General features: G+C 41.1%; 1 protein-coding gene across 5 annotated transcripts in view; it reads right to left on the bottom strand.

The window, feature by feature from the left end:
* Positions 1-16,940, bottom strand: part of odr4 (odr-4 GPCR localization factor homolog) — a 100,246-nt gene that overhangs the window by 16,375 nt on the left and 66,931 nt on the right. For all 5 annotated transcript variants that reach the window (XM_072273960.1, XM_072273959.1, XM_072273958.1 and 2 more), the window contains one exon: positions 2,389-2,577. In XM_072273960.1, coding sequence (XP_072130061.1) covers positions 2,389-2,577 — 189 coding nt within the window. The remainder of the gene's footprint in view (positions 1-2,388; positions 2,578-16,940) is intronic.

Below are 16,940 nucleotides of genomic sequence, written 5' to 3'. Positions count from 1 at the left end.
CATTTGCATTCCTTAAACACCAACTCAATCTTCAAGTTAACCTTTAGGGAATCCTGCAGGAGACTCTCAAGTCCCTTTACATCTCTAATTTCTGAATATGCTCCCCAATTAGAGGTAGTCTGCGCCCTTATGCCTTCTACCTATGTGCATCATCATACACTTCACTATACTAATCTCCATCTGACAGTTCCTTGTTCATTTGACTAATCTGTCAAAGTCTTTCTGCAGATTCCACGCTTCCTCAACATTACAGTCCCTATAAAAAGTATCTACTTTTTATAGCATCTTTTATAGCATACTTTTTATAGCTTTTAAAGCATCTATTTTTGTATGATCTACAAACTTGGCCACAAAGCCATTCATTCTATCATCTAGATCACTGACATATAACGTGGTTTACACTCACCAACTGATACATTCTTCTAACATCTATGACACTTACCTTCTGAAATCAAAACATAAGAGTTATAATTCTAAACAACTTCCTATTACCCTTATTATTTTGACTGAAGTGAAAATTGTATCATAAAGGCAGTCATGTTCACAATTATTCTTTTTGTAACCAATAAATTACATGTGATACTTTTATTAATTGGAAAATCAACATAAACCTAATTCATATGCGATATGTTCACTCAGAAGATCACAATGCCACTTTCTATGATTAAATGATAGAAACAAGGTTGTTCTAGTTTCTGTAATGCTGTGCAAAAAAATACAGTTCAAAAAGATAAATCAAAGACTTATTAACAAGACCGATCAACACAAGATAGTAACAGACCAAGAAGTTAAAGAATTTCCAGTAGTTTGAAATCACTACTTGAATAAATGAGATTATGTCTCACAGAAACTTACAAAGGCAGGAAAACTTAGCCAAAGGACCAACTCAGCCAAAGGACCAACTCAGTTCAGTTAAAACAATATACACTCATTGGCCACTTTATTAGGTACACTTGCACACCAGCCTGTTAATACAAATATCTAACCAGCCAACCATGTGGCAGCAATTCAATACATAAAAGAAGGCAGACAAGATCAAGAGGTTCAAAGGTTCAGACCAAATGTCAGAATGGGAAAGAAATGTGGCTTTGACCACGGAATGATTGCTAATGCCAGATATGGTGGTTTGAGCATCTCAGAAACTGCTGATCTTCTGGAGTGTTCACGCACAACAGTCTCCAGAATTTACAGAGAATGATATGAAAAACAAAAAAAAAATTCATTGAGCGGTGGGCAGTTCTGTGGGTGTTAATCAGAAAGGTCAGACTGGTTCAAGCTGACAGGAAGGCAACAGTAACTCTAACTACGTGTTACAATGGTGGTGTGCAGAAGCGCATCTCTGAATGCAAAATATGTTGAATTTTAAAGTGGATGGGCTGCAGCAGCAGAAGACCACACTGGTTCAACTCCTGTACCTAATAAAGTGGCCACTGAATGTATGTAGTTCAGACCTAAAGTATAAATAACTATCAGTTTGCTAAAAGCTATCGGTTTCATCAAAAGATCAACTCATGGCTGGACTTTCAATCAGAATGCATCAACGATCTATGACCTGTTTGACAGAAATACAAAACCTGTACAGCAATGGATTTTGGATATCTAAGAAAAAGATCCTTACATATTGTTCCTTTCCAAAATTTACCTCAGTTATTTTGCGAGCGGTTTCTAAATTATCCGACTGTTTTTGCCATCTCTGATAACTGCCATAATTTTTACTGCCTGTCTGCCTTACTTTCTCTGAGCTTATAGATTGCTTTTCTAACCTTTTGCCTTTATCTTGAGAGCTAACTTCCTTAACTTCAATTTCCAGAATAAGCTCCCCATTGGCTGATCATGGTTTACTCTTTCGTTACCTCATCCCCCAAAACAGATGTGGTTCATGAATAGATGCACGTTTTAACATAATTATATAATTACTTCAGGAATGTATGCACTTGGGAAATCATCTCTATTTTTCTTTGCTGCAGTTTTTAACTGACCCTGTGTTTACATTTGATATGGACAATTTGCTAAAAGATGATATACCTCCAACATTTTAACAATGATGTCATTGGATGCACTCATAAAATGACAAATATGCAGCATTGTGCATAAAAATCATCTAATTTACCCAGAGTTGAGTCATTTAATAGTTTCCAGCCCCAATCCAAAACACATTCTCCTTAACTAGCTTCAACTAGTATCTCTGAAAACTTTATGGCAAATTCTTCTGCTAATAACAAATTCAATAGTTAATGTGAATAAAATATGATTCTGATATTAATCAGTCATTTTATTGTTGTTGGTGTCATAATGCTATAATCACAAGTAACTACACTATTATAACTGGAGACCACAATATGCATGCATTGCAGGAAAAAACATTCACAATATAATTGCATAGCTTACCCAACATGATTTCTTCTGTCCTATCCAGTTGTGCTGGGTGCAGATCATAATCCAACAACTCTTTAAAACGATCTTCCAGGTCCTTACTTCCCTCAGTTGAAAAGCCATAATCACAAAAAGCAACACTAGAAGGTAGAACTGAGGCAAACACCCTATGTGGAGCTTTCATGTTTGCAGAATCACCAGCATCTGTTGAAAAATAAAACATGGAATTAATACTTAGATGTGCAGCATTGCCTCACTTCAGAAAAGATTCAAAACAAAAAATTATGTATTTGAAGCTAAATACATAATTTAGTTGTTCCTGTCTGGGATTTCAAAAATTGGACAAGCAGAGGAAATTCACAAGCAGCACTGGAGGAACTTGGCAGGTTGGGCAGCATCTATGGAGGGAAAAGGTCAGTTGCCGTTTCTGTCAAGATCATTTCTATTTTTATGTGGCTCCAAAAGAAGAGGACATTTTATTCTTCCACCAGTATAGATGATCATAATTCAATTGTTTTAAATAAATCTCTGCTAAATTGCTTCAGTTCCATTAGCTCATGCTAATGAAAATCACAAAAACATGTAATCTTACATATAATGATGGCAGTTGGCACCAAAGACACACGGGTGTTCAAGAAAGCGAGTGTGCAGTCTAGCAACAAGAGAATCAGGACAAAACTGCCAGTTCAGTGGAACATACATCCAGGGAGAGGTAAAAGGAATAAGCGACGCTAAAGGAATAAAAGAGGTGGAGCGGAGTAATGATGGCGCTAAACGGCAACTCCTTTGCTTGCATCTTCGGAAACAGCTCTATTTCCATCTTTAATATCTTTCTTTGGAAGACCCTGACCTGGAGTTACACGCTGACTTCGGTTCTTTGTGGGAATGAGACCCGCTCTTAGGGTTTCATAACCGACCATTGAGTCCAGCTCGGATTTGGAAGCCAAGGGTCTCAGGGCTCTGGAGACAGGCAGATCGAGGGTTGGTGTCACTGCAGGAAACCTGTGCGTCGCTGGGATATCTGCTGCGTGCCTGGAGACCTAAAATCTTTGAGATCTTCTGGCACAGAGCTCGAAAAAGGCAATGTAACAGACTTTTAACATCGTAAACCAGCGAGTTGTTTGTTATGTCTCCCTGCTCACTGGGAAAATGGGACACCTCCTTCTCCCTTATTAGGGAGAGAGAGAGCCAGTGGTATGTCGTATACTGGGTGAAAGGCGAAATTTCTGGGGTAAATGCAAGTCTGTGTCTTTGCTATTGCTTTGCTCGTGCTTGAGTGCTTGGTGGCAGGTGCCGATGCTTTTCTTTTTTTTTGCTGGTGGGGGGGGGAGGGGGATTGTTGCTCGCTGCTGCTTACACGCAGGAGGGAGAGGAGCTGGGGGGGATTTTAGGGTTCTAACATTTAACTGTCATTCATTCTTTGGGGCACTCTATTTTCGTGGATGGCTGCAGAAAAAAAAGCATTTCAGGATGTATATTGTATACATTTCTCTGATATTAAATTGGACCTTTGAAACTACAGGAGAAAGGAAAATAAAATGAAAAGTGTGACAATGAGTGGAAAATTAAACAAAAACCATAACCTGTCTGTTATGATTCAGTGCTATATATTTTTTTGTAACCCAAGCTAGGTTATGGACTTCTGCATTTAATCCAGGCTGATACTACAGTGCCAAGCTAAGGAGGTTAGTTAGGAAAATTCAGTCGCTAGGTATACATGGAGAGGTGGTAAATTGGATTAGACATTGGCTCAATGGAAGAAGCCAAAGAGTGGTGGTAGAGAATTGCTCCTCTGAGTTGTGGCCTGTGACTAGTGGTGTGCCACAGGGATCAGTGCTGGGTCCATTGTTATTTGTCATCTATATCAATGATCTGGATGATAATGCGGTAAATTGGATCAGCAAATTTGCTGATGATACAAAGATTGGAGGTGTAGTAGACAGTGAGGAAGGTTTTCAGAGCCTGCAGAGGGACTTGGACCAGCTGGAAAAATGGCAGATGGAGTTTAATACTGACAAGTGTGAGGTATTGCACGTTGGAAGGACAAACCAAGGTAGAACATACAGGGTTAATGGTAAGGCACTGAGGAGTGCAGTAGAACAGAGGGATCTGGGAATACAGATACAAAATTCCCTAAAAGTGGCGTCACAAGTAGATAGAGTCGTAAAGAGAGCTTTTGGTACATTAGCCTTTATTAATCAAAGTATTGAGTAGAAGAGCTGGAATGTTATGATGAGGTTGTATAAGGCATTGGTGAGGCCGAATCTGGAGTATTGTGTTCAGTTTTGGTCACCAAATTACAGGAAGGATATAAATAAGGTTGAAAGAGTGCAGAGAAGGTTTACAAGGATGCTGCCGGGACTTGAGAAACTCAGTTACAGAGAAAGGTTGAATAGGTTAGGACTTTATTCCCTGGAGCGTAGAAGAATGAGGGGAGATTTGATAGAGGTATATAAAATTATGATGGGTATAGATAGAGTGAATGCAAGCAGGCTTTTTCCACTGAGGCAAGGGGAGAAAAAAAACCAGAGGACATGGGTTAAGGGTGAGGGGGGAAAGGTTTTAAGGGAACATTAGGGGGGGCTTCTTCACACAGAGAGTGGTGGGAGTATGGAATGAGCTGCCAGATGAGGTGGTAAATGCGGGTTCTTTTTTAACATTTAAGAATTGGACAGATACATGGATGGGAGGTGTATGGAGGGATATGGTCCGTGTGCAGGTCAGGCAGAAAATGGTTCGGCACAGCCAAGAAGGGCCAAAAGGCCTGTTTCTGTGTTGTAGTTTCTATGGTTCTATGGTAAATGCTGATTGGCCATCTTCGCATGAAGCACTAAACTAAGGAAGCGTAGTAGTTAGCATAACACTTTATAGTACCAGCAGCTCAGGTTCAATTCCCACCGCAGCCTGTTCTCCCTGTGACCATCCCAGTTTCCTCTGGATGCTCCAGTTTCTTCCTACATTCCAAAAACATGTCACTTAGGAGGTTATTTGGTCATTGTGGATTGTCCTGTGATTAGGCTAGGCAGAAATCAGGGGTTGCTGGGCATTGCCGCTTGAGGGGCAAGAAGGGCCTATTCTGCACTGTATATCTATAAATCAATCAATCAACAAATACATAAATAACCACTATCCACCCCTTCAACTCTACCACAATATGTTCAGGTGACTGTCCCAGTGACTTCACATTTAAAACACAGAAAAGTCCAGTACAGGTACAGAACCAGGACTGAGCATGATGCCAAATTAACCTACCCCCTTTTGCCTGACAATTCTAGTTATTTCTACTCTGAGTGGATATGCAGATGTTTCCATTAGTAGGAGAGTTGAGGATCCAAGGGCACAGCCTCAGAATAGAGACAGTCATTTAAAACTGAGATGAGAAGGATTTTCAGAAGGCCTTTGACTAAGTGCCGTACCTGGCTACTTAGCAAGGTAAGTGCCCAAGGTACTGTAGGAAAGATACTAGCATGGTTAGAGTATTGGCTGATTGGCTGGAAGTATAGAGTGCGAATAAAGGAGGCCTTTTCTGGTTGGCCACTGGTGACTCAGTGTTCCACAGGGGTTGGTTCTGGGACTCCTTTTTACGTTGTACGACAATGATTTGGGTGATAGAATATATGGCTTTATGATCAAGTTTATGGATAATACGATGATAGGTGAAAGCGCAGATAGTGTTGAGGAAGCAGGGAGGGTGCAGAAGGACTTGGACAGATTAGAAGGGACAAAGAAGTGGCAGATGAAATACAGTGTTGGGATATGTATGGTCATGCACTTTGGGACAAGGAATAAAAGCATAGACTATTTTCTAAATGGGATGAAAATTCAAAAATCCAAGGTGCAAAGGGACTTGGGAGTCCTCATGCAGGATTCCCTAAAGGTTAACTTGTAGGTCGAGATGGCGGTGATGAAGTCAAATGCAATGTTCACATTTGTTTCAAGAGGTCTAGAATATAAAAAGGATGTAATGCTAAGGCTTTATAAGGTACTGGTGAGGCCTCACTTGGAGCAGTTTTGGGCCCCTTATCTAAAGGATGCGCTGATATTGTACAGCGTTCAAAGGAAGTTCGTGAAAATGATTCCAGGAATGAATGGCTTATCATATGAGGAGCATTTGATGGCTCTGGGCCTGTACTTGCTGGAATTTAGAAGAATGAGGGGAGATCTCCAAGAAAACTATCGAACATTAGAAGATCTCGGAGTGGATGTGGAGATGATGTTTTCTATAGTGGGGGTGGGAGTCTAAGACCAGAGGGCACAACCTCAGAATAGAGGGGCATCTGTTTAGAACAGAGATAAGAAGGAATTTCCTTAATAAGAGGGTGGTGAATCTGTGGGATTCGTTGCCACTGGCAGCTGTGGAGACCTGGTCATTGATAGGTTCTTGATTAGTCGGGACATGAAAGATTACGGGAAAGCAGCAGGAGTATGGGGCTGAAAGGGAAATATATCAGCCATGATCATATGGTAGAGTAGACTCAATGGACCAAATGGCCTAATTCTGCTCCTTTGTCTGAAGCTTTTATGGAGTCTTTCAGCCAGAGGCTGGTAAATCTGCAGAATTTGTTGTCATAGAGGGCTATGGAAGCCAAGTCATTGGATGTACTGTGGATTCCAGTTAATTGAGATACATCGGGACCAGTAAAGTTTGGCTCAATTAGGCAGCTGCCCCAATTAGCCAAAATTTCTTGAAAATAGTTGAAAGAAAAAAAAGGCAAACTACTGTTTAACTGAGTAACATACTATGTATTTAAATGAAGTGCAAATTAGAACACTACCAATACCTCTACAGTACTACAAAACGGTATATTAGTCCCTAATAGTTATTGATGGAGGTATGCATCCACCGTGCTCTTTTGATTGAGTGTAAATAAATAAAATCAGCGGAGGCACTTGGTGCAAATAATGGACAACCTTCTTACAAGGTTTTAGTCAATTGCATCCCCCAAATCTTCATTTTCATTGTAACATTTAAGATGATTCTTGATACCTTCATAATTCCTAACTTGTTGAAGTAGTGAATCATTTCTCTTTCACTCCAGGCTGCTTCTGGCATCTCCAAGCTTGAAAATTGAAACCGCAGGTGAGCGACACAGTTCTCAATCGTCTCCTTGCTTATTTCTCGCCAACGATCAATGACAAAAATCATTGCTTTTTTAACGTGAACATGTGCAACTCACACTATTTAAAAACTGGTTGCAGGGCAGTATGTAATGGCCACACAAATGCACATGACTGTTGCTAGTCAGAAACTGTTCATCAACAGTCTCCTGTCCCAATTAAGTACATTAGCATCACAAATAAATGGAATTCCAGCTATGTTCTCAATTCAGTTTTTGGTCTTTATGAGTTGTCCCAAATAATCAGCTGTCCTTTTAACTGATGGCCCAATTAACTGGAATCCACTACATTTAAAAAAACAGACTCTTGATTGGTCAGAGGATTAAGATTTATGAGGAGAAGGTAAGTAAATGAGGTTGAGGAAAAAGAAGTCACCCTTCACTGAACTGCAAAACAGACTTGATAGGCTGAATAGCCTAATTCTGCTTTTATATAAAATGCTGAACACTGCAGCACAGAAATGGGCTCTTCAGCCCACGATACAATGTCAAGCTAATTAAATAAGTAATTAAATGTCTAACTAAACTACTCCCTTCTACCTACATAATATCCAAATCCCTAAGTACATTACAGCTGCATATCTCTGAGCTGCTTAAGCACTTCTACTGCATTTCAACCTAACTAGAATAGTCAGCTGGTATCTTTTTCCCAACTAGAATAGTCAGCTGGTATCTTTTTCCCAGGATTGAAATGTGTCATATCAGAGGACATGTATTTAAGGTGATAGGCGTAAGCTCAAAGGACAGAAAATGGTGGGTGTTTGGAATCCACTGCTCAGGAGTGGTTGTGCAGCCAAATACTGTATTGAGCAACCTAATTGTTGTGCATCATGCAACCCAAACACACAGAAAGTGATGATGCACAATTTTAAATGCAGTTGTCGGCATTAGTCCTGACGAAGGGTCTCGGCCTGAAACGTCAACTGCACCTCTTCCTAGAGATGCTGCCTGGCCTGCTGCGTTCACCAGCAACTTTTATGTGTGTCGGCATTTAAGTGTACCCTTATTTAATCACTGATCTTCACCCTACCACAGAATCTTTCTCTTCTTCCCTCTCCTCTTTCTCAAAATTTGTTAACTTTCATTGTTTCTATCTCTGATAGAAGGCCTTCAACCCAAAATGTTGCCTATTTTGCTCACAAAGGATTTTGTTTGATCTACATTTCAGTTTTAATTTATATTTTCAACATTTACAATATTCTTCTTAAGTATAGGTACCTCTTATTAGTTAAATACACAAACTATCACTACTGTGACAGTTCCAGATGAATGTGTTGACAAACTTATACAGCTTGACTGAGAAATTAGCTTAAGTGGTGTAGCTTAATTCAATGTAATGCAATTGAATGCACATTTTTCTGCCGTGAAACTACTTCCTGATCATTTCTTACCAGTTTAGATCTTCTGGTATTGGTTATGCATCTATATCATACCTTATTTCTAGATTGCTACCTGTGCCACATGACAGTAAGGGTAGAAACAGGATGATTTGGCAGATAAAAGCATGGCCAAGTAGCTATGCAGGGGGCAGGGCTTCAGGTTCTTGGATCATTAGATTCTCTTCTGGGGCAGGCATGATCTGTACAAAAGCAATGGAGGGTGAACAGCTTTAAGTTCCTCAGCATAAACATCACCGAGGATCTCACGTGGTCTGCACATACTACTGTGTGGTGAAAATGACACAACAGCGCCTTTTCACCTCAGATGGTTAAGGATATTTGGTGTGGGTCCCCAAATCCTAAGAACTTTCTCCTCTAATATATTTTTATTGAAGGAATGACACAATACAGAATACATAATGGATTACATTATCCTCCATTTTGCTTTTATATCTTACCCCTAAACAAACCTCCCCTTACCCGCCCTCCACGAACATAGAAACATAGAAAATAGGTGCAGGAGTAGGCCATTCGGCCCTTCGAGCCTGCACCGCCATTTATTATGATCATGGCTGATCATCCAACTCAGAACCCCGCCCCAGCCTTCCCTCCATACCCCCTGACCCCCGTAGCCACAAGGGCCATATCTAACTCCCTCTTAAATATAGCCAATGAACTGGCCTCAACCGTTTCCTGTGGCAGAGAATTCCACAGATTCACCACTCTCTGTGTGAAGAAGTTTTTCCTAATCTCGGTCCTAAAAGGCTTCCCCTCTATCCTCAAACTGTGGCCCCTCGTACTGGACTTCCCCAACATCGGGAACAATCTTCCTGCATCTAGCCTGTCCAATCCCTTTAGGATTTTATACGTTTCAATCAGATCACCCCTCAATCTTCTAAATTCCAACGAGTACAAGCCCAGTTCATCCAGTCTTTCTTCATATGAAAGTCCTGCCATCCCAGGAAGCAATCTGGTGAACCTTCTTTGCACTCCTTCTATGGCAAGGATGTCTTTCCTCAGATTAGGGGACCAAAACTGCACACAATACTCCAGGTGTGGTCTCACCAAGGCCTTGTACAACTGCAGTAGTACCTCCCTGCTCCTGTACTCAAATCCTCTCGCTATAAATGCCAGCATACCATTCGCCTTTTTCACCGCCTGCTGTACCTGCATGCCCACTTTCAATGACTGGTGTAAAATGACACCCAGGTCTCGTTGCACCTCCCCTTTTCCTAATCGGCCACCATTCAGATAATAATCTGTTTTCCTATTTTTGCCACCAAAGTGGATAACTTCACATTTATTCACATTAAATTGCATCTGCCATGAATTTGCCCACTCACCCAACCTATCCAAGTCACCCCGCATCCTCTTAGCATCCTCTTCACAGCTAACACTGCCACCCAGCTTCGTGTCATCCGCAAACTTGGAGATGCTGCATTTAATTCCCTCATCCAAGTCATTAATATATATTGTAAACAACTGGGGTCCCAGCACTGAGCCTTGCGGTACCCCACTAGTCACCGCCTGCCATTCTGAAAAGGTCCCGTTTATTCCCACTCTTTGCTTCCTGTCTGCTAACCAATTCTCCACCCACACCAATACCTTACCCCCAATACCGTGTGTTTTAAGTTTGCACACTAATCTCCTGTGTGGGACCTTGTCAAAAGCCTTCTGAAAATCCAAATATACCACATCCACTGGTTCTCCCCTATCCACTCTACTAGTTACATCCTCAAAAAATTCTATGAGATTCGTCAGACATGATTTTCCTTTCACAAATCCATGCTGACTTTGTCCGATCATTTCACCGCTTTCCAAATGTGCTGTTATCACATCCTTGATAACTGACTCCAGCAGTTTCCCCACCACCGACGTTAGGCTAACCGGTCTATAATTCCCCGGTTTCTCTCTCCCTCCTTTTTTAAAAAGTGGAGTTACATTAGCCACCCTCCAATCCTCAGGAACTAGTCCAGAATCTAACGAGTTTTGAAAAATTATCACTAATGCATCCACTATTTCTTGGGCTACTTCCTTAAGCACCCTGGGATGCAGACCATCTGGCCCTGGGGATTTATCTGCCTTCAATCCCTTCAATTTACCTAACACCACTTCCCTACTAACATGTATTTCGCTCAGTTCCTCCATCTCACTGGACCCTCTGTCCCCTACTATTTCTGGAAGATTATTTATGTCCTCCTTAGTGAAGACAGAACCAAAGTCATTATTCAATTGGTCTGCCATGTCCTTGCTCCCCATAATCAATTCACCTGTTTCTGTCTGCAGGGGACCTACATTTGTCTTTACCAGTCTTTTCCTTTTTACATATCTATAAAAGCTTTTACAGTCTGTTTTTATGTTCCCTGCCAGTTTTCTCTCATAATCTTTTTTCCCCTTCCTAATTAAGCCCTTTGTTCTCCTCCATGGCAGCTAATGTATTTACAATACAACAATTCACAAATACAAGTAGGGACATTTCACAGCCATATCCCCACACTACTTCAAGACGAAGGCCCACACACATCCACAACGTGTCAGATGGTCCAAAATACACTCATACTACAGTTCATCAACCATCCTGTGAGGTAAACCATATGCGTGTTAAAAGAGAGGCAACTTCCCAAGTACAATCAAATGCCCTCAACTAGTAGGTAATTCCTTAAGACTCCCAAAACATGACAAGAAAGGTCCCCATTTCCAGTACAGCTTTTCACAGACCCCCTCAAAGTGAATTTAATCTTTTCTAATTTCAGAAAAAAACATTACGTCCTCTAACCAAGCAGCAGCAGATGGGGGAGTGGCAGATTTCCAGACCAGCAAGATTCTCCTACGGGCCAATAGCGATGTAAATGCAATGATATCCGACTGGCTTGCATTTAAACCCAACACATCATCTGCCACACCAAATATAGCTATAAGCGGGCAAGGTCTCAGTGTCACCCCCAAAACCTCACTGATAATTTTAAAAACCAGTGCCCAATAGCCATCAAGCTGAGGGCAAGACCAAAATGCATGCACTAAACCAGCCGAAGAGAAGGAACACCTATCACAGCCAGCGTCTGTCCTGGGATATATGTCAGCAAGCCTGGCTTTACTTAAACGTACCCTGTGTAAAACTTTAAATTGTATGAGCCCCAGTCTAGCACATGATGACTAGGAACGAATCCTATTCAATGCTTTTGCCCAATATTCCTTAGCCAGATCCATACCAAGGTCATCCTCCCACCTAGTCTTAGTTTTGTTTAGATCTTGAACTCCCAAAGACATCAGCTGAGAGTATAGTACAGAGATCAGCCCTTTATTATTAAAGTTAAGAGTGAGTTTTTCCCACAACATAGCAGGTGGCAGATCAGGAAAAGAGGGAAATTTTTCCTTGACAAAGTGGCAAATCTGCAGGTATTTAAAAAAATGATTATGCGGAAGGCCATGTTTACTGCACAGGTTATCAAAACTATCAAATATGTTATCAGTGCACAAATCCTTAATACGCATAAGACCGTTCAAACCCCATTGTCTAAAAACTGAATCGAGTGTGGAGGGAAGAAATAGATGGTTTCTATGAATGAGACACAAAACTGAAGCTGGTGTGAATTTACAGTGGCAGCGAAATTGATTAAAAATTTTGAGGGTGGAGAGCACGACCGGGTTAGATGTGAATTGAGAGGATTTCAATGGTAAGGAAGAATACACTAAAGCTGAGAGACAGGAGTGGCAAGACCGTGTCTGAAGCAGGCACCAGTTTGTGTCCTGACGAAGGGTCTCGGCCTGAAACGTCGACTGCACCTCTTCCTAGATGCTGCCTGGCCTGCTGCGTTCACCAGCAACTTTTATGTGTGTTGCTTGAATTTCCAGCATCTGCAGAATTCCTGTTGTTTACCAGTTTATATCTGGCCGGTGGAGCCAAAATAATACCTTTTGAATGTTCAATGCCCAGTAATAATGAATAAAGCTAGGAAGGCCCATTCCACCTACGTCACAACCTCTATGGAGAGTGCGCTTATTAACCCTTGGGAACTTATTTTAGATTAGATTAGATTATGAGGACACTCAGTCCTCGTTTATTGTCATTTAGAAATGCATGCATTCATTAAGAAATGATACAATGTTCCTCCAGAGTGATACCACAAAATAAAACAGGACAGACCAAAGACTAACACTGACAAGACCACATAATTATAGCAGATAGTTACAGCAGTGCAAAGCAATACCACAACTTGATAAAGAGCAGACCATGGGCATGGTTAAAAAAAGTCTCAAAGTTCCGATGGACTGCTGATAGTCCCCGATAGCAAGCAGCAGAAGGGAGAAACTTTCCCTGCCATAAACCTCCAGGCGCTGACAACTGTCGATGCATTGGAAGCACCCGACCACAGCCCACTCTGAGTCCGTCCAAAAACTTCGAGCCTCCGACCAGCCCTTCGACACCAAGCACCATCTCTGCCGAGCGCTTCCACCCTGTCCCGGCTGCCGAGACCCAAATAAAGGAGGTTATAGCTTGGTCGACTGATTTGAAAAATAACTTGGATAAGAAAACTGGCAAGCACTGGAACAAATAAAGAAATATGGGAAGTATAGTCATTTTCACTGATTGAATTCTCCCAGCTATAGTAAGGGGTAAACTACGCCATCTCTCAAAATCAGCCTTCATTTGGCTAACCTGAGGCCTGTAGTTAGCTTCAAACAGAGATGTAAAAGAGCGAATAACGTGTATTCCGAGGTATACAAAACCATCTTGAGATAAAGGAAAAGGCAAAGATTCCTGTTGGATCTGCAGGGCCAAGTTATTAATGGGGAAGCATTTGCTTTTTTGAAAGTTCAGTGTATAGCCAAAGAAGGCTCCAAATTGACCTAATAATGACACAATAGCAGGACTGCTACCTACAGGGTCGCTAACATAAAGTAAGAGGTCATCAGCATATAGGGATACACAGTGTTCTATGTCCCCTCTCCTAACACCTTGAAATAATGTAGTTGACTTAAGTGCAATAGAAAGAGGCTCAATTGCAATTGCAAAAACAAGAGGGGACAATGGGCAGCCTTGGCAAGTGCCACGTGTTAATGGGAAATAGATCAAAAATAATTTGTCTATATACACGCTAAAGGCAAGTGATATAATAGCTTAACCCAGGCTACAAATATTCTGCCAAATCCAAATTTCTCCAAAACACTCAACAAGTATACCCACTCCACTCTATCAAACGCCTTCTCCGCGTCCAAGGAGATAACAACCTCCAGACTCGGAGAAACACTGGGTGGATACACCACATCAGCCAGTTGACAGATATTAAAAAAGAATGGTGATTTTTAATAAAACCTGTTTGATCATCTGAGATTATCTTGGGAAGTGGGTGTTCTAAATGGCACGTAAGCACTTTAGCCAAAATGTTCACATCCACATTCAAAAGTGAGATGGGGGCGATATGGTCCACATTGAGTCAGGTCCTTGTCCTTTTTTAAGAAGTGAAATAGATGCCTGTGAAAGAGTAGGGGGTAAGGAACTGTTCTCCAAAGATTCCTGAAACACTTCTAGAAGGACCAATATGAGCTTATCCTTAAATTTCTTATAAAATTATATCGAATAACCATCAGGACCTGGGGACTTACCACTCTGCATAGCCATAATGGCATTATTAATCTCTTCCTGCCCAAGAGCCCGATCTAAATTCTCCACCTCCTCTGGTTCAAGAGTTGGTATTTCCAAATTATCTAAAAAATGTTCCATATTTGTTATATCTGAGGGAAACTCTGAGGTATACAGAGAGGAATTAAAAGTTGCAAAGATGTTATTAATCTCTTTTGGATTGCTTGTCAAGTTTTGGTGCGTGTCTCTTATCTGGGGAATAAGTCGTGATGCAGCTTAACGCTTCAACTGATGAGCCATAAGCTGGCTCGCCTTGTCACCTTATTCATAATAGAGGCCACGTGTTTTAAGAATTAGTTGTTCTGATAGGTTTGTAGATAGAAGATTAAACTTTGCTTGCAAATCAGCTTGGCTTTTATATAATTCCGCAGTGGGTGCCTCAGAATATTGCCTATCCAGGTCCAAAATAGATTGCAATAACACTTGCATTTCCTTCCTACGCTCTTTATTGGCATGTGAAGTACAAGATATTATTTGACCCCTCAAGTAAGCTTTTAAAGTTTCCCGAAGTAAAGAGTACGATGCCGACACAGTTTTGTTAGTCTCGAAGAATGCGTCAATGTTAGCTGATATGTAACCACAATATTTCTCATTGGAAAGCGAAAGGGGGTTAAGTCTCCACAGAGGCCGTTCTCTAACGTTTAAAGGATAACAGGTCCAGTTTCACGGGCGAGTGATCAGATATAACTATAGCAGTATACTCAATTTGTCTAATCATTGGTATCAAGGAGCTATATATAAAGAAATAGTCTAGCCTGGAATAGGAGTGGTGAACATGAGAAAAGAAAGAGAATTGCCTAACTCATGGATTCAAAAGTCTCCAAGGATCCATATAACCATTTTGTTGCATAAACATCGAGAAGGCCATTGCCATACCATAAAATGTTCCCCTAGAGCTAGACCTATCAAGCAGTGGGTCAATAGCACAGTTCAAATCTCCTGAAAAGATTGGCTGGTGTGTATTCAGGTTAGGTATTAATGACAAAATCTTATTTGCAAAGTGGACGTCATCCCAGTTAGGGGCATAAACATTTACCAAAATGACAGGTATCTGAAAGAGAGATCCAGAGACTATAATAAAGTGACCATTAGGGTCACTGATTACATCAGATGGTGTAAACTGCATTCTTTTGGTGATTAGGATTGCCACCCCCCTGGACCTGCTATTAAATCTGGAATGAAAAACCTGACTAATCCATGCTTTACGAAGTCTATTATGGTCTTCCACTCTTAAATGTGTCTCTTGTAAAAACAGTATATCTGCTTTTAATTGTTTCAGATGAGAGAAAACTTTAGCTCTTTTAACAGGACCATTGAGCTCCTTTACATTCCAAGAAATAAACCTCACAGGGTGGCCGCCATCAGCAACACTCACGTTAACCATATCAAAAGACACACAGGGCCTACAATCCAAAAGAGTGCGAGGGCACAAGTTGCACACAATAACGCACAATGAAAGGAAAGTCTGGCCAATCCGTAACACACAAAAGAATAAGCTGCCATGGTAATCCCCCAAAACGCTCCCCCCACCCCTTTACACAAACAACAAAAAAACCCAATTAACCCCCGAAACCTAGATCTACCTCCCAACTGAGGATGATTGCAGGCATTACCAAACAAAAAACTTCCAAAGCATTCCCCATACAACCAAACTTTCAATCTGATCTAGGGTGGTTCCCCTCCTTAAAATTTATTCCATCACTTATTCTACCTTTAATATATATAGGCTAAAGATGACACAGGCCAAGCATTAAAAACAAAAAAAAAACTAGGAAACTAAACGCCAGAGATACAAATCCCAAATATTTACATTTTGCTGGTTGAAAGTTTTTGTTAATCAGATTCCGCAGCACAGCAGTTCGACCTGATCATGTTCCACAAACTAAACTGGAAAAAATGAACAAAGAAGTGGTTTGTGAAAATTAACAGTTTGTCTCGGCAGGAGGCCCCTTCCATGCTGCATGAATAACCTAAAAAAAGTCATTGCCCTTCTCGTTCTTCTTCTCCCCAGCGCGAATGGTAAAACTCTTTGGCCACCTCTGGTGTATGGAAATAATGCTTTCTACCTTCATGCACGACCCAGAGCTGGGCAGGATACAAGAGGCCAAACCTGAACCCTTTCCCGTAAAGCAGGGATTTCACCTCCTTGAAAGCTGCTCGTTTTCTCCCCACCTCCGCACTAAAATCTTCATGAAAAAACATATGATGTCCACGGAAATACAGCTCCTGCTTCCGTCTATTGATGATGCGTTGCTTATCTTGAAAGAAGTGAAAGAGAACCAGGAATGTTCTTGGTCTCGTTTGCTTGGCTTCAGAGACACTGGATGGTTTAGGCCCGAGTCGGTGAGTACGCGAAAGTACGAGAAGACTTGGGAAGAAATTTGTCCCCAGCACTTCGTCAAAAAAACTTGGTCATAAATTTAACAGGGT

This window comes from Mobula birostris, chromosome 12 (genome assembly GCF_030028105.1).
Source record: "Mobula birostris isolate sMobBir1 chromosome 12, sMobBir1.hap1, whole genome shotgun sequence".
Classification (NCBI taxonomy): domain Eukaryota; kingdom Metazoa; phylum Chordata; class Chondrichthyes; order Myliobatiformes; family Myliobatidae; genus Mobula; species Mobula birostris.
The sequence above is the reverse complement of the archived record's forward strand: the minus strand, read 5'-3'. Positions and strand labels throughout refer to the sequence as shown.